The 24,672-nt window shown below is 44.1% G+C and overlaps 1 protein-coding gene across 1 annotated transcript in view; it reads right to left on the minus strand.

The window, feature by feature from the left end:
- Positions 1–24,672, minus strand: part of ptch1 (patched 1) — a gene marked incomplete at its 5' end in the record, with an annotated part of 50,362 nt that overhangs the window by 22,513 nt on the left and 3,177 nt on the right. The window contains 10 exons of the mRNA XM_080467835.1: positions 1,883–2,008; positions 3,022–3,120; positions 3,782–3,937; positions 4,183–4,314; positions 6,333–6,480; positions 9,045–9,166; positions 9,292–9,490; positions 11,098–11,189; positions 11,329–11,398; positions 11,579–11,768. Coding sequence (XP_080323961.1) covers positions 1,883–2,008; positions 3,022–3,120; positions 3,782–3,937; positions 4,183–4,314; positions 6,333–6,480; positions 9,045–9,166; positions 9,292–9,490; positions 11,098–11,189; positions 11,329–11,398; positions 11,579–11,768 — 1,334 coding nt within the window. The remainder of the gene's footprint in view (positions 1–1,882; positions 2,009–3,021; positions 3,121–3,781; positions 3,938–4,182; positions 4,315–6,332; positions 6,481–9,044; positions 9,167–9,291; positions 9,491–11,097; positions 11,190–11,328; positions 11,399–11,578; positions 11,769–24,672) is intronic.

Here is a 24,672-nt window from a genome sequence, read left to right on the forward strand (position 1 = left end):
ACACACACACACACACACACACACACACACACACACACACACACACACACACACACACACACACACACACACACAATGCACATAAACACCCTTATCTATTGCCAATTTTAAGAATATGTACAACTTCCTACTGAAACCACACCTTAACACACACACGCACGCATGCACAAACACATACACACACACACACACAGACACACAGACACACACACTCCCTCATTCCTCAACTTAATACTCAGTCAACGGTAGAAAAATAATGTTGAAGAAATACAGATGAAGTCAGAAGAAAACCTCAGTAAGTAGACTGGAACAATTAATTCTCGTTTGGCACTCTCACATCCAGACAGATATGACTACACTTGGGCACACACACTCACACACACACGCACGCACGCACGCCGTGACCGCGGACTGACCCCTATGTGCTTATATCTATCATTACATCTGTCCTCTTCATACGAGTGTGTTCCTGTGTATGTTTTTGACTTGTTATCGAGACAAGATTCCTTGATCTATTTTGTTCCACTGGAGGGAAAATAATGAAAGAAATTACAGTGGAATAGAGAAGGGGGAAACAGTCCACAGAGAAGGTGACCGCAGGAAGTGTTTAATGCTGATAAAGAATCACACACATACAAAGGAAAACACATATCTCTGCAGTGATGCGAGGTCAGGAGATGAAGGGGCGTTCTATAATAAAAGATGGGTATCGTTGCGACAGTGGAGTTCGTGAAGTTTGCCCTCTACAAAAACCACAAGTGTAAACTATGCATGGTATGTGCGTGTGTGTGCGTGTGTGCTATACATGTGCCTCTCGCAAACTGTGTGTAAAATGAGGCTGCCTGGATTAGACCCATGGGGTAAATGGATCATGTTTGACAGACTCGCTGTACTAAAGCCATCTATCCACACATACTAATATTGTACTCAATGTGGCGACATCTAACCGCACTTCGTGCGAGTCTGCTTATGTGTGTGAGAAAGTGTATATACAGTTACAGAGATGAGTGTAGGGAGTCAGGGATCATTATTTTGCTAAATTGCAAGAGAACGCTAAAAGCGTGTATGTCACAATTTTGGCATTATAAGTGTCGTGAATTAATTTTGCACTTCATAAACTTTGAAATTGTGGAAATTAAACTCTTTATAGTTTATGTTTAGTGTGTCATGTTTTTTCGGTCTATCTTATACTGTTCCAAGAACACTTTCGGCTTCACAAAAAAAGCAAGTGCCTTTTTAAGAAAAAATTTAATTCAGACTTTTGGGGGCATTCTGTCGCGTTCTCTACTAGTTTTCACTGTTCCAGTGACATCTATAATCACTGACAGATGTTGGAGAAGTCAGAGATCCCCTCTGGATCCCCTACACAACCTCTGTACGCACACACACGCGCACACACAGGCAAACATCTCGGTCGCTGCTTTTCAAACCTCCCACACAGATACCACCACTCTCCATGCACGCACATAAACACACACATACATACAAGTATGAGGACGTGCGAGTATATACATGCACATACACACATGCGGGGGGATTCAGTTACATGGACCTCGGCAACAATCTGGACAGACACAGGGCCCGCCACTAAACGGCCTCAAAGAAGCAGGGAGGAGGACAGGATGGATTTAACAAAACACACAAGACACACACTCCCCCTCACACACATATAAGTTTAAATTGGTAAATGAAGTCAATAAAACAAGTCTTTAGGAATCTGAAGTTAATGTGAAGTGAAAAGGGACGTTTATTGAAACACTGCCCCCCCAACCACACACACACACACACACACACACACACACACACACACACACGCACACACACACACACACCCACACACACACACACACACCCACACGCACACGCACACACACCAGTATACCTGTAAAGAGAAGGCTCTGAGTGCTGGGATGGGGATGAGGGCTGCCATGAAGAATGCCGTGACGTTACTGATGGAGGTGAGAGCCACGCTGGCCCCGGTCCTCTTCAGACATTCCCCCGTACGGTCCTGACAGAGACAAAGAGGAAGATGAAAGGACACACCACAAAACTTTTGATCAGCTTGTAGCCAGGAGCAAGTACGTAATGCTTGAGATTATGTACAATTATCATAATACTGATATGACTGACAGTGATTGCAATGTCCCTTGAAGCCCTGAAGTGCTCAGATAATCCACCTGGTCCTGTCTATTTGTTTGAAGTGTGAGGGGGAAAAGGAAGCAGGAACAAAATTACCAAACTTTTAGGGAAATTGCTCCTGCAGACAATATTTGATTTTCTTCTTATAATACACACCTGAAGAAGACAAGACCTGGAAGGTTTGTTGGCATGTGTGAAAATTTGAGAACGTGCAGGACCACACAGGGAGCGTTTGCAACCATGTGCTTCCTTAAGCCTGTGTGTGTGTGTGTGTGTGTGTGTGTGTGTGTGTGTGTGTGTGTGTGTGTGTGTGTGTGTGTGTGTGTGTGTGTGTCAGACAGACTAGATCATGTTCAGCTCTGTTTAGGTTTCATCTCAGACAGACAAAGGAGGCAGGCGGTTGAAGGAGGCATAGAGAAAAGGCAATCGGGGGGGGGGGGGGGAACATACACAAGCAAATACATGCCTATGCTTTCTCCCTCAGCGGATGAAAAGTTACTGGCTTCACACGCACGCACGCACGCACGCACGCACGCACGCACGCACGCACGCATTTGATCAAATATTTAAAATTTAGAAAGTAAGCACATAAACTTGAATCTGAAATAATACATGTACCATTATGGTGACAACGTTTTAAAATCTCTTAATCTATTAATACCAGTATGGAATTTATAAAAAATAAATAAATAAATAAATGGTTCTCCTTTCCCTTCGCGAACACATTTGACATAAAGAGCCGTTAGATCAGTGGGCTGAGTGTGTGGGCACACGGCTTGTTTGATGCTACAATCACAGGCACAGACAGGCTTTCACACATTCCTCTATGGAGAAGATAAGACAACAAAGGGCGAGGGTGAGTGTGCATGTTTTTGGTCTCACCTCAAAGGGGATCCTCTTGTTCTGTCCAGTCTCACTGAAGGCATGAGCGAGGAGAAAAACATCGTCCACTCCAACTCCCAGAGCCAAAAAAGGGAGCACCTGTAGCACACAAACACAAAGCCATGAACTCTGATATATTTATACACGTGTACATAAATTACAAAGTGGTGAATACAATAGCTCGATATGTCTGGTTCCACCGTGGCGTCATGCTGGTTGCAGCCATGACTTCTACTCCATGATAGGGAGAACACAATACAGACAATAAGCACTCGATGGGAAGACAACAAGTCAAGATATTTCAGTCAGCATCACTAACGTGACATACATTTAGAACATTTAGCTTTATTTAACATTTATTTTCTTCAGTTTGAAGCGCCAGCATTCATCGTAATTTTTTCTCTCGATCACATTTGTCCGGGTTCCTTTGTTCGTGACAGATGGGACTAAGGACGCGCTCCAGTTAGGAATGTCGGGTATGCCATGTATATTGTTATGGAAAGGTGGCGCTATTGATTTGGGGATATTCAAGGCTGTGATAGACACACCTGGTGAATCGGGAATGGAAGACATGTTTGTGGGCTGCATTTGAAGGAAAGGTTTTGAGAATACCTCTTTACTTATTTAAGTTACAAACATGCTTTTAAATGCGATTTTAAGTACAGTTCAGATCATATAGTCTGTTGTGAATGCCTCATGGTTTTGTCCTTCATTCTGTGACGGCCTAGAGAGGCTATCCAGTGGCATGTGTTAGAGTTACCTGTGTGGTGGCAGCGTTGAAAGAGATGCCCAGTAGAGAACAGAGACCCAGACCAGCTGCCACAGACAGTGTCACCAGGAGGACGCCCGCCAGCCCCACAGCTCCCTGAGACTTGGCGCAGTCCCACCGCAACATGGTCAAGCATGCATAGGCCAGCTGAGTAAAAAAAGCAAATAAGCAGAGAAATAATCAGTAAGCCTTTTGCACGTACACATGAGAAAAGGCCAGAAGGACTCATTCTCTTTGATGGGTCTTCTGCCTGGATGCAGCCTGAGACAGATTCCACTCCAAAAACATCCTGACCTGACTCAGCTGCTTTGAGATGCTTCCTACCCGGATAAATGGGAATAGGCATAGACTCCACAAACATGTTTTGCTTGAAATTGCAGCTTTGCTCTTACCATCAGCAGGTATCCACTGGCGACACGTATAACACTGACGTCAGAGAAAGATTTGAGGATATCTTCCAGAGTGGTGGTTGTGAAGGACAAAACTTTCTGGGAGGAATTTGCAGCCACACTGTGGAGCACTGCCTAAAGTGAGAGAGAGAGAGAGAGAGAGAGAGAGAGAGAGAGAGAGAGAGAGAGAGAGAGAGAGAGAGAGAGAGAGAGAGAGAGAGAGAACATAAATTCAACAATTAACCAAAACAAGAATAAAGCAGCAGAAAACACAGCAACGGTTTCGAGCTTCTTTGTTTTTTTTTGGTTTGTTTTTTTTTCCACAAAATAAGATTGTGAGCAAGATTTGTGGAGATAAAAAGCATGGTTTCTTTAAGCTCCCTGTTTTATGTGCTCTGTGATCGTGATCTGTGATAAGCTCCTGATGATCTAAGGTGGAAGCTATCCACACAGTGCTCCACTGAGACTACCTTGAGGGTGCAATTTGTGATTGAGGGACTTGTTTAGATCTGAACTCTGGAACTAAATCGCTGCTTTAAATAATCACAGGAAATAGAAGGATGTCATTAAATTGACAGACATTTTGGGTTTGTTGATAAACGAAAGCACAGAGCAGTAATCACAAACCTATCAGAATCTTCTCAGATCCTGACTTCTTTAATGATCCACTTTTCGTGTTTGTTGCGCCTTAATCAGTGTTGGTCTCTATAAAAAAGTGTGGATTCGCCGAACATATTGCTGGCATATGGTCATTTTTCAGTAAAATGCTAAATTATCACATCGTCTTATTCAGCTGTACATCAAGATGTCAGTCCAACTGTTCTTGCATGACGAGATTGACAAATTGTGTGATGTAGTATATCACTAGATATAAAAAATGTAAATCTTGCCCTGTTTACTTCAAAAAAGACAGCGATTAAACTTGAGTCTGGCCTCTGATTGTTGGGGAATCTGCAGACAGTACAGTATTATGGATCCGCTCTCTTTCTCTGTCTCTGTCTGTCTCTCTCTCTCCTTTTCTCCCTCTCTTTCTCCGTGTGTGTGTGCAGATGCAGACAGATGGCTTCAACATTGAACTGCAGTTACTGCTCAGTGGGGAGCAATGCTGGCTGACACACATATTAGGAAATACGCACTAGAACGAACACACACACACACACACGCACACACGCACGTACGCACGCACGCACGCACGCACGCACGCACACACGCATGCACGCACACACACACACACACACACACACACACACACACACACACACACACACACACACACACACCGTGTACTCACACATGTGTCAAGCACATACCGACATGCATGCACATTCTTGCAGACACGCCTAAATGTGCAAGATATACCCCGTAAACACATGCGCGCGCGCGCACACACTTTTACTTGATAACATTTGGCTTTTCCTAACGTCCATAAGTGTCATTAAAAAAAAAAAAAAAACTTTCTTCAAATAAATGATTGCACATTCTTTCTGAGTGATTGCTGGGTCCCAAGATGAATGGCACACCACAATTACACTGTATGGTCACACACACACACACACACACACACACACACACACACACACACACACACACACACACACACACACACACACACACACACACACACACACACACACACACACACACACACACACACGCACACACACACAAGGTCACACGATGTAGAACAGAGGTTGGGGCCCCCAAAACAAAGACCAGATGATGTCACACATGAGCCACCAATGGGGCCACAGCTGGGAAAGCGATTGTGTGTGAACTTTTGAGCATGTTTGCATGTGTGTGTGTGTGTGTTTGAGAGAGAGAGAGAGAGAGAGAGAGAGAGAGAGAGAGAGAGAGAGAGAGAGCAGTGGAGAAAGAGAGAGATATTCAACACTCCCTTAATGTATTCCAGACATGGTCACCCTGTTGCTCTATTGCACCTCTCTACTGAGCAGTGAAAGGAAAGCTTTAGTCTTTTACCACACACCAACAGTGGTTCTAGTATCTATTAGGGGCCCAGGCTTTGGATGGGGCCTTTTCATGTTCACCTGTATCCGGCTGCTGATTTACAATGTGGTTGTAAAGGATCTAGGGTAGATTTCTTTTCTCTTTCCAACTTTTCAGAGTCTTTCTTTTCTGAGTATGTTGGCCCTTACCTCAGAGTATCTCCTCTGCCAGGCTTCGAGTATAGCTGCGGCCTTTTCTTCATTCCAGTTGATGTGGGAAACCTCCTCGTAGCCCCGAAAGTGCTCAAACATCTGCTTGGGAGTCATCAGCTGGAACATGGTTTGTAAGGCCTGGGCACTGCAGAGGAGAGAAGAAAGGAGGGCAGAGTGAGAGGGAAGGAAAAGGGATGGAAAGCATGGCAAGGATATATGGGGAAGAACAGACAGAAGCACTTAGTAAGGCTTTTAGTTATACTATCACGTGATGATCCAACATGTTGGATAAACCATCAAAAAAACAAAACTTCAAAATTGTATTTGTAAAAGAATCAAACACACCAATAAAATTGATGGCTTGAGTCCCACAGCTGACATGCACCCCCCACCCCCACCCCAATAGGAAAGAAGAATAAATGCTTCATCGTGGTCGAGCAAGATTTTTGAACAATTGTGGTTGAACACATTAGGTGCTTCTAACACTTTTTATCCATCAGCAGCACCAAAGGAGACAAACAATTGAATAATCCCAGAAACCTCTGAACCCAAAAGGCCACTAATTATACATTTTGATCTCTTTTGTTCCAGCAGGAGCCACTAGAAACAACATGCTGATTTAAGTAGTAAAGGAAACAATATACATCAAAGCCAAAGCAGCGAGATCACAAGAGCAAAAACCATCACCATTAAACTCTTTTGTTAGGCACACCTGCTGTACACACACCATGTCGTCTCACCTGGTATGAACCCCGTAGGTATACCAGAAAACACAGACAGCCTCCCACTAAGCTCACAACAATCTCAATACTACAATACATAGTCGGGTTTTCACTTTTTTTTTTTTTTTTCACACACAACAGAAGATTAGCTTAAGAACCATGACAGAAAATGACTTTTGGTAAAACCCAAACAACATCATTTTTAAGGAGGGAAAATTGTTTTATTTTCAACCCATGAAGAATATATTGTTCATTCAGACTCTGAAACCTAAACAATCTGCTCCCATATTGTATAGTATAGCCAACTGTAGATTTGGCATCTGCCTCGCCACTGATTTTGAAGGCTCTTACTTTTGCACGATGGCAAGAGTGTGTCTGAATGTGCTTGGCTATACTGTGATGTTTTGTAATGCTTTTGCCAAATAAGAGACACAAAGGTTACTAAAAAGTTGGAAAACTACCATTGCATCCGTCAATATTCTTAGAAACTCTTCAGGGTCGCAGTGGGCTTGACCACGGTCATGCACTCCCGTTCAAATCAAAGGGCAATTTCAGTGACCAGCTAACCAGAAATGCATGTTTTTGGGAAACCCAAACACACATGGGAAGAATGAAAACTTCACACAAAACAACTAGACTCAAATCTGGGATGTGCTTGTGAAAAAAAAAAAAAAAAAAGAGGTGATAAAGAAGCAAATCGTAAAACAACATTGTTCATTTTGCTCTGCTCATCACTCTCTTTGTGCCTCTTCTACACACTGGCCCTCACACCCGGAGCTTGTAAATAAGGCTTCCGAGAGCCATGATTTCCACTGAAATGAACAACTGTGCAACATGAGGGAAGCAATAAAGTAATATAGCTGAATGGTTATTTCCAATTGACTCAGACCACACTGCAATCACAGTTGAATCACTCATAACATTTTCAAATCATAAAACGTCATGAGCCTGAGTTGCAGACGCTAAGCCATCTTTCTCTTCATGAAGGCGACCTCTGTGATATCCTGATAATCATGGTAATGGTGGCAGTTTGTAAACAAGATGCAGAAAATGAATGCCAGCAGTCTGATGGAGAGGGATGCGAACACACACACACACACACACACACACGCACACCCACACACACACACACACACACACGCACACACACACACACACACACACACGCACACACACACACACACACACACACACACACACACACACACACACACACACACACACACACACACACACACACACGCACACAGAGTAATGACTCAACCTTGCCAGGAAAAAAAACACAACCACAAAACACAAACAACGCACCCCTCTGTGTACTACTGTACTGAGCAGTGTGAGTGTTTGTAAGGTGTACCTTTGTGTGAATACGTGCTCTATCCCAACAGCAAGTTGGCATTGAAATAAGTGGCCAGTAATCGAAACGTTGTACAGTTTGTGCAGCTTTAACCTCTTTAAGGAAGCAAATAAGAAGTAGAGGTTCTGATTCCTATGTGAATATGATATTTTCTAGTTTCACAGAAACTGTGTTTAATCCTATAAGTGGCTTGGTTCAATGCGTTTTGTTATGTCAGCATGGAGATCTCATTATATACACACAACTGAGCATAATATGCATTACTGAGTCTACCACATAATCTATAGCTTAAGTTTGGTGCTCGTTCTAGAATTAGGTCCGTGTACCCCAAATCAGTGTTTATTTGGACAAACTTGCCCGACAATAGATCACTCAGTGCATGTGCGTGTATGTGTATGTGTATGTGCGTGGCGCCCAAGCAGTGCAGCCAGAGCTGAGCAGGAACAGCTGGAGCTCTAAGATTTCCCTGGAATCTGCTAATGACTGCAAGATTTATAGCACCCTGTGCACACGCACTCACGCGCTGCTTCAGAGAGCGTCAGGAGAACAAAAAACACAAAGTTGCTCCAAAGTAGTTGTGATCGCTGGTGTGTTTATGAAGGTGTGTATGAGCACACGCGGTTATGTTACCTGAGCAAGGGTCCGCTGCCGTTCTTGGTGGGCCCTCCTACGATGAGCTCCTCCTGCCAGTGCATGTACTTCTTGGACAGACCATGGCAGCCGCCAGTCAGGGCCCGCGCCACATCGAAAGGCTAGTGCAATACAAACAACAGAAGAGTAAAACGGTTGTCAGCAGCGAACAGTAAAATGAGAGACTTTAGCTCATAGCAAAACATATACATTTTGCATACACGGGTATGCCAGGATGTGTACCCACCTTAGTTGAGTTCTTATTGGGTGCAGTGAGGGGGCAGTCAGGGTCAGCAGGATTCAGACAGGGTCTATCCATGTAGCCGTGTCCAACATCAGCCTTTTCCAACATGTCCTCAAAGCCTTCTACCGGGAAATTTGCCCTTCGCAAGTCCTCAAGGAAGTCCTTGGGGTCAAAGTTGGTCCACTGCAGAGGTTCTTTACCGCTACAAGGTCAGAAATGTACAGAAACATGGAATAAACAAGATTTCGTTGATGTTTTATAGTGTTGTTGCCACTTGACAATGACAAAAATCATTTGTTGTAATTCTACGACTGATCATAGAAAGTGATTTAATGTAATAGCAGAGCAGAAGTGAGTCAAATTGATAAAAGAGCAAAGTCATATAAAGTCATATAAGTCTTCTACAAAATACTTTCAGACATCAAGCGCACTTATAAAAGGTTTATAGGCTGACTCTGAATTCAGCTTTTGATTTATTCATAAAAACCTTGAAATGTATTTTAAGTGAGGACAGCCTGTCTAACTAATGACTAACCAAACACTTTCATATTTAGTATCAAAAGCAGTTAAATGATGCTCACAATGGGGGGGGGGGGTCTTGAGTCATAATTGTATCACCAGTTTAGTATGTCCTTTAAATTGATTGCTATCTTTTTACTGGTTGGATTGTAAATTCCCTGCTCCAATGCTTGTATTTTACTGCTAAACCTAAAGACAGTTTTTCATAAGAAATTCCATTTGATAAAGAAGAAAAAAGAAGTCCTGTGGTAAAGATGGTGTTGCATTTTTCAGATGTCTGAGTGCAATTGCCTCCAATTTTCACTTCAGAAAAAACTGTCACATTTCTGGGAAGAGAAAATAATCTCTTTCTCTAAGCTAGGTGACAGAAAATAATAAGTGGAGATCATTTCCCATCATGCAGTGGGGGAATTCCTGCTTCAACCCAGACCATGTCTTTCTATGCTCTCTATTCCTCACACATTCCTCTCTCTCTCTTTCTCTCTCTGTCTCTCTCTCTCTCATTCAGACTACATTGTATGTGCTTAACCAGGCTTGGGTTATTATTCCCAGCCTCCCAACCAGAACATAGTAAAAAACCTTATTTGCCATCTTAGACCAGTGGGCAGCACACACAGTAAGACATACACGCACGTTCGCATAAAGATGACCATGACTCAAGCTGATACGCTTTCACACATCGACAAAAACGCACGTATGCACCGATGGCAATGGCACGCACTACGTGCATCACACATGCAGAGGTAAAGGTCTGCTGAGTATTACTGTAGCAGCAGGCCATTAGCAACAGAACGACCAGACAATGGTGTGAGGCCCAGGGCTGCAGAAAACTATCGCCAGCGATACGCATGCCAGCAACCACTACAATAGAGCCTTCAGAGGGGACGAGTTTGGGACTCGCACACATGTACGCACACATGAACACACTTGCTCTTCTGTGGTGTCTCTTAAGGATTTTCTGAGTGTGTTGGAGCTGCACTGACTGAACGGGTAAAAACAAGATTGAGGGTTTCAAATCCACTCCTCCTTCTTCTTTTCACTCCGTTCTAAAGACAATCTGAATCTCACCACTGCTAAAATGTTACATTGACATCAGAGCCAACTCCCGTGAGATCCTGCTTGCGAAGCAGCCTCATAGTGAGAGGAAGGTATCATGTGGTCTTAATTGCAATAAAAAATATTGATTTGGCTGTGAGCTTGAAAGAGAATGGTCAGTCTGATGTCAAGCTGGTCCCACATGATGTGACTATGCAGATTTTGTGAGGTTAAGACAAGTTTTTGTGTACTTACGGGAGATAGACCATTCCAGACTGGAGTTTTGCTCCCTCCCAGAAACAGTCCAAAGGGGTGATGATGAGGCAGGGATGAAGCCTTTCTATGATCTAATTGGACAAGCCGACAACATGATTGGGACACACTGACAATAGAACATGTTTCTGCAGTTCCACTTGTACTGATACATGATGTAGGATCCAGAGTAGAAATACAATTTAATACAAGGTCAAGCTGTTGTCTTCTCACCTGATCCATGAAATGAGTTTCGGTAACGAGTTCTCCTGATTTGTAGCATAAATGTTCTAATTTCCATTGTCTGAAGAGAACAAAATGGTATCTGGTTAGTACGTCCTCCAAAGACTATGAACTATGAATGATAAACAAATGTGCAACTATCAGTAAAATACTACATCCCAAAACAATGGATCTTAACTTCAGGAGTGAATGAAACTGATTTGAACATGATGTGTCGGCAGAGATTGGTTTAGTTAGTTACCTGTTATAAAGGTAAACATGAACTCTGCTGGCTCGGATAGCTGAGTCCAGGTGCTGAAGGAGCGCATCCACTGTTAGAACGTTGGCTCCCTCCTCCCGCGGCGTCTGGATCATCAGCTGAGGGTTAAACATGGCCTCCTCGCCTATCTTCTGTCGAGTGTACTTCAGCTCCTGGTTCACACGCCCACCAACTGGACAGAGATGAGTACATGTGAGCCTACACATTCAAAATCACATCAGCATAAAACATTACACACTTTTATTGAATGATTACCCTCAGAGCAAAGAGAAAACGCAAGTTTACTCACATGTAACTTCACGAATGTAGTTACAATAACGTGACCACAGCATGTTTCAATACCTTGTACTGCCTTTGATAAATAATATCCACTTTAAGTTATCTTACATAAGGTCACATGTATCTGCAAAATGTCAAGAATAACATAATAGAGCCCTGCTCTCAATTCCCCACAAGTCCTTGACTTAACAGCAGCATTGGCGTCGAGTGGCACTATTCTCACACTCATAAGCAGAACTGCCTGCTCGAGACATCTGTGTTTTAAGAAGGGTGATCATCTGTTCCTTCTGCAAAGCGAACTCAAAAGACATCTTGATCTGGCACCAACATTATCAGACATGTATCTGAAATGAAGGCCTTTTGCTTACAGCCTCTGAGTCCACGAGAGTTAACGTCAGCCCAACAAATCCACGTTTCACAAACAGCTCAATGTTTCTTCTCAAAATTTGCTCACAAGTCGGATGCGCCAAACCACGTTGACTGCGTGCGTGCGTGCGTGCGTGCGTACGTGCGTGCGTACGTGCGTGCGTGTGTGTGTGTGTGTGTTTGATAGAGAGAGGCTCTCTTCCAGGCTTTGCTCCCAGTATCGTGGTGAGACTAAGCCCTGTGCGTGCACTCTGAGCTCTGTGCTAGCCCGAGCTACAAAAGCAGCCTTTCAGGCCCTTTAGCTGCTCCGCTCAACCTCGATACAGTCAAGGAGGAAAGTCTGGCAAAGACTCTCTCACCCACACACACACAAACAAATGCAGTCAAGCCAAATGCATGGATGGATATTTAAAAAAAACAAAACATTTTTTTATTAAAAGAACGTTTTAATAAATTGCCAGAAATTTATATATGTGTGTTAAGTTTTTTCTTGCATGTTTAGGGCTGAAGAACAAAGACTTGCGTGTCTGCATAAGCATCCCTCTGTTCAGTGTATCAGCGTTTGATTTATGGGCAGAGGATTTGAGCTCTTCCATCATCAGTGCCTAAACTCAGTGAAAGCTCGAGCAATTTATAGTCATCTTCTTTCGCTGGCTTGCTCGTACACACATACACACACGCACACAGACACACACACACACACACACACGCATGATGAAAAATGTCCAGTGAGAGAGCTGACTGTGTGAAAAATATGTAACATTTAATTATACCTTAATCCTGTTTAACAATTTTGCTCAATCCATGCAACAGCAGGCAGGAATTGAATAATTTTAGTCCATTGTAATGGCATTAAAGTTGAACATAAGAATGCCTCGTCTGCTGGGCCGGACCACCCAGTCAGACCAATGGAACAGGCAGGGAGGGGGCCATGTCTTGGGGCATTAGGAAAACACACTTGATTTCTTTTTTTCTGGACCCAAACAGCATTCCCATCTGATCCTGTCTGAAGGCATGTTTATAATACTCATCATTAATAGCAGGCCTAGGCTAACTGGAGCGACATGCTTTCCACTGCTCGGCCAGCTACACAGCTACGTTACACCAGCCCTCCCTTCAAAGCAGAGCGCATGGAACTGATTAAGACCCGACGCACGCTGACAGTGCACTAACAAGTCAACTTGTCTGATACACTCAACGCTCAAAGGCAAAAGTAGCCTAAAAGGCTCGGTCTGAGCACGCTTGCTTAAGGAAGAACCAATAAAAAGCAGGTACAGAGAAAGGGGTGCATCCATTTCTCGTGTGCTTCTGCATGCATGAAGAAACCAAGGGAAGGTCCGATTGAAAAGAGATGGGAGGGCCATCCATAGAAAGAACTCACTGTCTCTTCTGAAGTTACGGACTGCCACCCAAAGACCTCGAGTTTACAGCAAGCAGCGAGGAACGGGACAAGTCAAAGGAATGTACTCTCTCTCGACAGGAAACAGCACATTACAGCCTCAGGCTTAGAGAATTCCACACTTCACGAGGTTACAAAGTTTTGGGGTCAACACTCACACAGCCTTGGGGTGAAATTAACACCCCAGCTGGACCAAGAAAATGTGTGTGTGTACACACGTTTGCGTACGTGCGAGCATGTGCATATGAGTGTGTGTGTGTGTGTGTGTACACACAGCTGTGTTTCTTCAATGACACATATTCCCATATTCCTTATCCGAGGAAAACTGGTTGACCCCAGCATGTGTTGATATCTCGAAGGTGTCCCGCTACACAGGCTCAGCTGCTGTGACCAAAACAAAGTGTTACTCACTTTCTAATGCTCAGAGAAGTTTCTAACTCATTTCTATTTCCTCCATCTTCTGGTCTTTTTTTGCCATCAGTCTTCATTGTGTCAGGTGAATTATCTATATTATTGTGACACAGCCAAAGCCCCAAAATGAGCCTGAAAAGTGTTTTATGCTCTTGACAATTGACGACTGGAAATACTGCACTCTGAAACTCTTTCCTTTTGGAGTGTAAGACTGCAACTGGCATTTATTCATAAATAAAATCACCCACAGGAAGATATGTTCAATTTCCCTTTTAGTTCTGTTTTTTTTTTTTACTGAATACATAGTTTTAAAATGTGATCACTAACCTTAAGGAGCTGAATGCAATCTAACATGCCCATGACAACTGGATCAGGTATCTGTGATCATAAAGAGTGCTGGCTCGACAATCTGATTAAGGGCCTAATTGCTCAGCTCCACCCCCAAACAGGTCAGCAGTCTACCTTAGGACAACATGACAGACATTCACATCCACTCACATTCACGCATACAATCATCAATTAACTTCAAATGCATGTTTCTGTACTCTTGCGAGGAAACTGAAATACCTGAAGAAACCCAAACACAATACAACCCAACAAGACTCCAACCAGAGTTGACTTTAGAGCGTGAGCGCTAATCATTCCACCACCATGCAAAGCAGAAATATATATCACTACAATCTTAAATATGGGTCGCACAGTAAACCAGCTCATGAAGAAGAAAATGGGCGCAACTGGTGATTAAAGCTCTAGAATTCACTATTTCAAGTAAGCCTGTCTGCAATTACATCCATTAATAAGAGAAGAGAAGAGAAGAGAAGAGAAGAGAAGAGAAGAGACCAATGGATGTCACTGTAGTGGAGCGCTCAGTGTGGGTATTCAGCATGTTGCATAACATTAACCCCTGGTCCCCCCTTTTCTCAAACTTCAGGAATGGGGGGCAGTGGGCACGAAAGGAGAGAAAGTAGGTTTCTAAGGAACTGACATCACCCCCTTCCTCCTTTCAGTTCTGGACTCCCCCTCCTCTTTATACTCTCATTTTCTCTCTCTTTGCCCTATTCAGTTGTGGCCTGTGATTGGCCAGATCATGATGGCAATCAGCCCGGCCCCTCTGTCAAAACCAGCCCACCCCCCTTTCCCCTGGCCAACTTTCTCTCCTTTCCATGCAACACACAACCCCACCCCCTGCACATCTCTTATGTCTGACAACGGAAGCAACCCGCACTTTTAAGGGAAAACATGCACCACCAGCAGCAAACAACTCCCCACACCTCTTGTTACACGAGGCCTCCATTAAATTCAAACCCAGCAGTGAGAAAGACAAATGCTCTATCTTTAAGTTAAAACTTTTTCTTTGAGGCTCATGTGAGCTTGCGGGTGTAAAATAAATCAATAATGCAAGTACCAGATATCACTCACACATGAATACACTATGTGTACATACATGTGGTCAAACACGTCTTCGTGTGGGAGTGTGTGCAGAGAAAGGATTAGCTGGATTAGGCCCCATCTCAGCAAGGGCCCCCTGTGGTGAAGAGGAAGCCCCCCAAAACCAGGTCATCTCTCTGCTACCAAGCCTATAGCGACCTCCCATACCCAGAAAGCCCCCTGTATTGCCAAACACATGAAGGCACAAGCACTCTGTGGAACTAAAATTAGTTTCACTTTTACAGAGGAACTATAAGTTCGACTGAGTTTAACTAGGTTCACTATGAAAACGTCTCAAAATAAAAACTGCATTTAATAACACATAGAGAGAAATTGCTGGAGCTGTTTGAGATATAAACCAAGACACCAACTTAGGAAAATCATGCATGTGAAAAATGACATGCTGTTTTTTTTTTTTTCTTTCACTTTCGGGTAAATTGTGTTTAACAGAAATAGTCATTTATGATAGGACTAGACTATACATTAAGATTTACCTGACATTTCAAAGTATTGAACGAGCACCAGAAGAGTCTCGCTCATAGCAAGAAGGTTTTGGGTTCAAGTCTATGGGATTTCCTCCCATAGTGAACAAAGATGTGCTTGAGATTAAGTCGTGATTTTAAATCCCTAGTAGGACTAAATGCGTGTGTGTGACTTACTCTCTGTGTTGGCCCTGTGATGGACTGCTGACCTGTGCAGGGTGTATCTAGTGTTCTACAACTGTTAGTTGGACTGGTTTCAGACCATGAAGTGGATGGACAGGATGGAAGATGGATGAACGAATCCAAACAGCAGTTAACAGGAACATTCTTTTGTGACCATTTTTGATCATTTATGATCCTTATTCATCTTTTTTTATTCAGCCAAAAAACACTAATCTTTAAAGCTAAGTGTTTATTTCTAAAATGGTAATCAATTAGATATAAAAGAATATCAGTGAAAAACATGAAAACAAGAAGCATTTGTTAGTGTTCTTTTTTCAAAAGTTTCTTTTATTTGACCTTGTCTGGTTGCTGCTGGCAGCGGCTCTGCTCAGGTGGAGTTTCCCACAGAAAGTCCCCTCCTCACCTCACAACCCCACCTTCTCTCTCCCATCCTTCCTGTTTATCTTCTCCTCAGCTGCTCCTGCCAATCATCCCACAGAGCTTTGATCACTGAGGAGAACCCACCTGTTGCCTTCCTCCGCCATTAACCACCACCTCTTTGGACCATCTGGTGTCCCTGTGTGAGTCTCTGACTTCGGCTTTTTTCGAGGAATTACCGACCAGGTTATCCTGTGCTATATTATGTTATTACTGCTGTATCATAGCAGACTCAACCAAAGCACAGGATCGTCATCAAAAACAGGAGCACGTTATTACACTCCAAAGAGAAGACAAATCTTTGACGTTATCATCCAACAACCACTCCGTTTTTTTCTGTAGCTGCTTTACGTTCAACCGTTTCTATATGAATTCATAGTAGACTGACCAAGTGCATTAACCACCCACATCTAATATTCTTTCATTTTCTGCAGTCACACCACTAACATTCTGAGTCTTGCCCTCTACTGTTTATGTGCTCCACAAGTTTTACTAAGATGAATCTACAGTGCGCTTCGTCTGCTCTTGCAGCGTCAGAAAAGAAGAAGCACTAAGCAGTGTCATTGTGGTAGCAGCATACACAGCGGTACACACACTGTCGTTTTGAATGTGAGCTTTGCAATGCAGGTGTGCACGCAACCACAAATATGTGATGAAAGGCCTTACTGAGAGCCGAGACCCCATCTGACCCATGGTGAGCCCCCACCCACCTAACCATCCACACACACACGCAGCCCCCCCCCCCCTCCCGCTCCACAGTCTCTTTCTCTCTCTCCTGTCAGCTTTCAAAAAGTGGTGTGTGTGCGTGCGTGTGTGTGTGTGTGTGTGTGTATGTGTGTGTGTGTTGGTGGGGGGTGCCACACAGAGGGAAGAAAAAACAAGCAAGGTACGGAGTGGATGACTGTGAAAAAAGGATGGGAGGGGGATGAGGGGATGACAGAAAAAGAGGGAGTGGAGAGAGAGTGTGTGTGGATGGAGAGAGAGAGAGAGAGAGAGAGAGAGATGACAGGAACAGACAGTGGAAACGCTCTGATGTGCAGCTGTAGCCGAGCGTCTCCTCGTGCAGCCGCACACACCCGAGCACCCCGACCCCTGACACAAACGTGACACCCCAGCTGCCAAACCACTGCCCCCACCCCCCCACCCTGAATCCCCACCCATACCACCAACCCTAACCCCCCCCCAACTACAGCATTACCATATGTATGGCTCCCCTCGCCCCTGATTATGCTAATCACCTGTCCGGCCCCTGCAGCCCCTAAAATGGGTGTATTTAGCAGTCGGCTGGCTCCCAATGCAGCTTCCCCTGAGCCCGAGGTGTACATTCACACACTCCTCAATGGGCAGATTCTTCCACGTTGCTGCCTTCATTCAGGTCCCTCTCTCCCCCCTACCAACCCCCCACCTACACCCTGAAAAAAAAAAAAAAGTCCTATTCAATGCCAATGGATTCACAGAGCAGTGGAAAGAGTAGTTGGGGAAGAAAATGCTGACAGAAAGTCTGTGTTTGCAGCATGTGTGTGCATGTGAGCAGTGGCTGTGGCGCCATTGAAAATGAATGATGTTTTAATGCAACCGGTGACAATGATAGAGTACTACTGCATTTTTTTTTTTATCAAATCTTTAAAAAAGTGGTCCTTTTGTTGACTGATATAACACACCAGAATCGGATGTCCAGCGTCTTGTCAACAAAACGCCGGCTAAGAAGCTCCTGTCAGTGCCTGTCAAATTCAAGCCAGGTGAGCCAACTCCCCCTGCTCCATTTACAGCCTTGTGATTGGCCCACAGCCCAGTCATAACAGACCGTGACATGAGCCTGAACAGCCAATCTCAGCCAGCCATCTCTTTGTCATTTCCTGTAAAGATGTCCCATGATTCCAGGTATCCCCAAATCACACATTCCTAACTGAGGAAAAAGAGGGCAGGACAGGAACAGGAGAGTGAGTGGAAGAAGAGAGGAACATAAAGTCAACTTTTTTTCTTTTTCAGGTATTTCATTCATGCATAAGAGAATGATAATTCCCTTTTTCAATCAATGAGAATATGCATTATGCCAACATTTAGCAATGCAACTACACAGTTTAACAGACCTTAATATTGGGGAATATAAACTTTTTATTAAAAATTTACAGTACAAAATAACAAAAATACTAACAATTAATACATGGATAAGCTTTTTTTTAAAAGTACAAATAACAAATTGTAACAAGACACTAACATCTGAGCACATTTAAATATTACAAAAGTACTTTTTATTTGAAAATATATTCATGTTATCTGACTTGGAGGTATCCCCACTGTGTTGCTTCTTGTAGACAATAAATTTGATCTTGTACGTCAACTTTGAGTAATAAATGCGTATATAATTCAAATGTGCTGTACAATGGTGGACAAAATGAAATTGTGAGTTATCACGGTTATAGCTATCTACTCTTAACAAGTCATGAAAAATAAATCTACAAGTGATGTATGATTACGTGTATCGAGACTGAGCAGCACGAAACCTCACTAATGATGTTTTACATTTGAATTTCCGTGCATTTTGCCATGAACCACAGCCTTACTTTTGAACCAAGTGACACATTTAAATAAATCAAAGGGCTGTGGCTTCTGGTTACAATCTGGTCAACATGTGGTGTAAATGCAGTATCTGACAAGTGAGGGTAATATCTGTCCACCTGCAATTTGCCAATGTGGTCTGTCTGTTGTTCGGTGCTTAAACAGTAGCAGAGAGGGGAAAAAGTGAATGAGAGCTTGTTTCCTGAAAACAGCTGCCTGCTGAGGTTAAAAAACAAAGCTGACGCCAGCAGTGAGAGTGACCTGATAGAGTGAAGTGGCACTCCAAATAACAGTGTCACAACAATGTGTTGACTCTGACAAACTATTAATGTATCATGGATACCAATACGCCAGGGGACTCATGAGTAGGGGTTTTTCCTGTTGAATATGTGCATCCTGTCCTAATATGTTAACAATGTTTCTTACAGTAAAAAAAAATGTGGCAGATTAAGGTGCCTAAGACAAGCAGCAGGGGGACAATGAAAAAATCTGATTCTACGCAATAACACCTAAGCTGTTGTGCTTTTGGTCACAGAGGCTCCAAGTGTCCTAATGCTTCTGTCAGACCTTCAGGGAGGTCTCAACAGGACAGACTAGTTCACTCTGACGCATACTGACTCGATCCGGAGCCAAACCTCTCAATCATGTGTGAGAGGAAACATTATCTCTGTATCTTTATGCCTCGCGTGTGCATGTGTGGTACTTGTGTAATTCCTGTTGCTGCCAGATTCTATGACGACGTACAGCAGGAATTGCAACTGTACAGCTACGTATGTAACTGTGGCGCACCAGAGGGGCTTAAAAATTCCAAAGACACACACACACACGCGCACACACACACACACACACACACACATGCACGCATTCGCAACGAAGAATATTTCTCTGCACTGCAGCCTGAGAAGCATCAATCCACACCCCAATCCCTCTCCGAGTGTACGGTAGGCACCGCAGCCAAAACACAAACACACTACCGTTACTATACTCCTGCTTCTTCCCTCACTTTGACTGTACACACACACACACACACACACACACACACACACACACACACACACACACACACACACACACACTGCTGTTTTGTACTTTCTCCACCCTTCTGGCAGTCAGCACTCTGAGGGAGGGAAGAGAGGAAAGGGGAAGAGGGGGGAGGCATTGGAGGCGAGAGGAGTGGAGGGGAGGGGAGTGAAGGGAAGGAGGGAGGCCAGACCACCCTGCTCTCATGGCAGGGCTGACTGTTTACATTGCCGTGGCTCACTCTGTAATACATCTGGCATTCTGAGGCCACTCTCTCCAGCCAGGGACGGGGGAGTGGCGGTGGTGGAGGGAGGGGAAGGGTGGTGGGGGCCTTGGGTAAAGAGAGAGACCTTTCTGGCAGAGAGGAAAAGAGAGAGGGAGAGAGGGAGGTAGAAGGGGGAGGGTAATTCCCCCCACAGTCTCCTGTGGTCGGTCATTCGCAGGGCTCTGGTTTTTGAATAAGAGCGCCTGAAAGAATGCAAAATGTAAACAGAGAGCATGGAGGCATCTCAGGATGTTGTTTGTGAATGGGAGTGCGCTCGCCCCGAATGCACGCACGCACGCACGCACGAACACACACACACACACACACACACACACACACACACACACACACACACACACACACACACACACACACACACACACACACACACACACACACACACACACACACACAGGCCACGGTTAATGAGCAAATTTTTTAAATGTTATTTCATGTTCCACCTCGCCAGGTATGGCCTAATATACACAAAGCTGTTTTTTAAATGTTGGAGTGCGAGCTTGAGAAAACAGCGCTATAACTCTGTGTACAGTACCAGAGGCGCAATGTTTCCCCATGCTAAATCCCTCACCAGCTCGCCTGCACTTTTCATCAACTCGTAAAGTTTAACACAACACGCTGGAATGTTATTCCTTATACAGAGGTTTAATCCTGTTTGTAGTGAGCAGATAAACACAAACCCAACTTAGCCCAGTTGTGTGTGTGCGGCGTGCTCATATTTGTGCCAGTGCATGCAATCGTGCGAGAGTGAGACAGATGAGGAGGGAGAGATGGATAACTCTGTAGCGGATTCTGTGCTAACTCGGAAAAAATAATAGGTGTGCGCGTCATTTGGGCGTTTGATTGCTGTTGAATTAGAGCCGCTAGAGATAAAGTGACAGAGAAAAATTGAGGAATAGAGATGAGAAAAGAGCAAAGAAAGGCCCAACTAAATAGCCTGGCATTTCAGCCCTGATCAACCACCTACTCATTCACACGACCCCACAACTCCGAAGACTTTCCTGCAGATGACATGCGTGTATGTGTGGGCATATGTCTCCGTGCATGTATCAATGTCTCCATACACATCAAAAGCTGAATAATTCAATCACGCAAACCACAAATCCTCTCAGTGGAGACACCACATTCACAGCACTCCCCCTCCTCCTCATCCTCCTCCTCCTGATCTTCGTCCACAAGAAAGGATGTCAAGGCTTCTTCCGCATGCACTTAACATTATACTGCTCCCTTCTCCACAGCCATTACCAGCAAAACAACAAAACAACCACCAACTCTGTCAACCCAACTCTTAATCACACTAGATATAAAACAGACATGCAAAGGGAGGGAGGCAGTAGCTTTAGAAAAAGACGTTTGTTCCTATCAGACTGGATTCTGAGACCTTAAATCAGGCTTGGTATGCACACAAACACGAATTGGCACCATGCTAACTGTTACCATATTGGTTTGCAAAAATAAGCCATTGGTTGTTTTTTTTTCCATCTTAAGGAAAGTAAATGCAGTAAACGACGACTTTAATTGTGCCTCCTCTTTCTCATGCCATTCCCTGAATATATATTGTGGTGCTGATGACATGGATGGACATAAAGGATGGAATTTATTTGAATGTAGAGATTATAATGTACGGTATGAGAAATATTAAATAAAAAAATATTCACTGCCCTCTGCTGGAGAAATAATGTCAAAAAGGTTCAACTTCAATCCTGAAGAACAGAGCAAAGTGCATTTTGTCCAAGCATTTGGCTTGAGGAGGTGCACTCAAATACAGTGAGCATATACACACACGTGCATAAATATATACAAAACACAACACCACACAACTGCTGGTGACAGCTGCGACTTTTGCTGCAGTTCGGCCACCTCCCCTTCCTATTGCTCTGCTGTGAGTCTTCACTCTGCACCCAGGCCACAGTGAGTATCAGGTGAGGTTTTAAATAGCAGGGCCTCTACGAGATGACCTCAGGGTCCCAGGGGTCTACCCCCGTGGCCCTGGCCCCTATGCCCCCCCCCCCCCCCCCCCCCCCCCCCAAAAAAAAAAAACCTGAGGCCTCCCCTTCTGTCTGTAGCCTTGAGACGTCTTTCCAAAGCCCTCCTTGCCCCCCTCCAAAAACTCATTTCAACTCAAATCACAAATGCAACGTTGTTCTTGTCTCTGTTTGAGCTCAACTTTGAGTTCACAAAGGATGAAAACAAAACACATCCTTTGTATGCTCTGTGCTCCGTCTTCTCTTGAGTGTGGGCTAAAGCTATAGACTAACCACAACTCAGCCCAGATTACAGTGCAGCTCCAGCTCATCTGTTTCAGCCCAAGTTTCAACTTCAACCCTTGCCCACAACTCAGGCTTCAAAAATCCCATTTCATAGTTTGTTCTCCTCCCCGTACCTTCTCTACCCCATCAACACAGCCCAATAATCTGCAGTCCTTCTCCCAGCAAAGAAACGGAGTGAAAGACTGAGGGGCTGTCCTACAGGAAGGCCAATGTTTATGTGATACTGTTTTAATTAGAGGCAGGCAGCGCTGCTATTTTCTTTACAATTTGGCCTGTGTTTGCCTGAACCTAGAATGCCAAGGGATGGCTCCATTTTCCATTTGTAGCCAGGAGGAACCTAAAAGGAGGTCATTTTACAGTCTGCTATGTCTTTGCTCCCCGAAGGTGGCTTACAGTTAATCAACGCAAGATCCATAAGATCATCTCCAATCATCTGCAATTTCAAACTGAGGATGTATCTGAAGTTGAACACAAGCCAAAAGGCATGTGTTCCAACTCTGAGAAAACACGGGAGAAGTTCGAGCAACCTTTGGTGTCTGTGTTTCTTTGTGTGTGTGTGTGTGTGTGTGTGTGTGTGTGTGTGTGTGTGTGTGTGTGTGTGTGTGTAGAGATGGAACAGATAGGCAGCACAATACTACAACCTCCTGTTTGAGCCAATCATTTCCTGTGAGCATCACTGTGGCTATAAACACAGAATGTTTCTGCAGCGTGGATCCAATCTGTCCTTTTTAAATGCAGATCGGTGTCGTGTTTCCTAGGTGAAAAAAAGACTATTAGAAAAACTTTACAATCATTTCTGGTCTGTTCAACAACGTATAAACCCCCTCTCCAACCACACATCTTCAGAGGTTTAACACAATCGCCGCTTTGTGCAGGCAAGCGCCACACTCTCAATTGGTCTCTGTCACTTTGTCTAATAAACAGAACTTCCTGTGTCTGAGTATTTATAAACAGTGCCGAGTGAGTGCCGTGTGAGAAGAGACAATCCTGCAAAAGCTGTGGCACGTGACAGCATGTAGAATAAACAGACTTGCCAACTCCAGTCTGCAGCTAACGGTGGTCTGCTGCAGATGAGGGGCTACTCTGGCAGGACCAGAAAGCAGGAGATGACTGACAAGAGGCCAGATCACAAAGGGTAACTGTGGCACAAGTTGATTCTGAAGCACTTAAGATATCTAATACGAGCTGCTTGCATTGTGTGTGAGAGTGTGTGTGCGTCCACAGGCCACACAGCTTCCAGACGGGGTCGTCCATGGGTCGCCTGTGGAGGGCAGTTCCAAATGAAACATAAACAGCCGCTCTGTCCTCTCCTCCTCTCTCCTCTTTTTCCTCTCTCGGACGATGGGCCAGTCCCCCAGCACGGCCCAGCACAGCGTTCCATGGTCCAGGCAGAACTAATCTATCCCTCAGCTGTGCAGTCTAATCTAAACAAACAGATCTCTCCCTACCAGCATCTGGAACCCCTCATGTACCGGGACCTAGGAAAGCACTGCAGCCCTGTATCTTACTGTGTGTGTGAGAGCAGGTCTCTGTGTATGAGACCGTGCTGGAGGGGTCACCACACTAAATGCAAGTCAGGCAAGTTTTAGCAAGAAGCTAATCTGTTCTGTGAACACCCAACGTTAACAGTAACCTCAGCGGAACAGAAAGCCCCCAAATCATGGCGACAGCGCAACAAAAATCACTGAAAAGACAATAAATCTCAATATTTACGACAAGCTGAAACAGAGACCGTTCAACACAGAACTTAAAGAAAAGTACATTATATGTGTCTTTTCCAATATTTGACACTCAGACATAGAAGTAAAGTGTTTGCAGTTGGATGTCTCATGAAGCACAGCGGCGACAGGCAAATTGACATGTTCCAATGCCAATCAATGTCAAAGTGTTTAAAGTGCTAATAGTGTTGGCATATTGCTAAAATGTACTGAAAAACACCTCCTTTAAGTTTTCATTCTTCAGTTTTTAACATCATAAAC

This window comes from Lipophrys pholis (genome assembly GCF_963383615.2).
Source record: "Lipophrys pholis genome assembly, chromosome: 7".
Classification (NCBI taxonomy): domain Eukaryota; kingdom Metazoa; phylum Chordata; class Actinopteri; order Blenniiformes; family Blenniidae; genus Lipophrys; species Lipophrys pholis.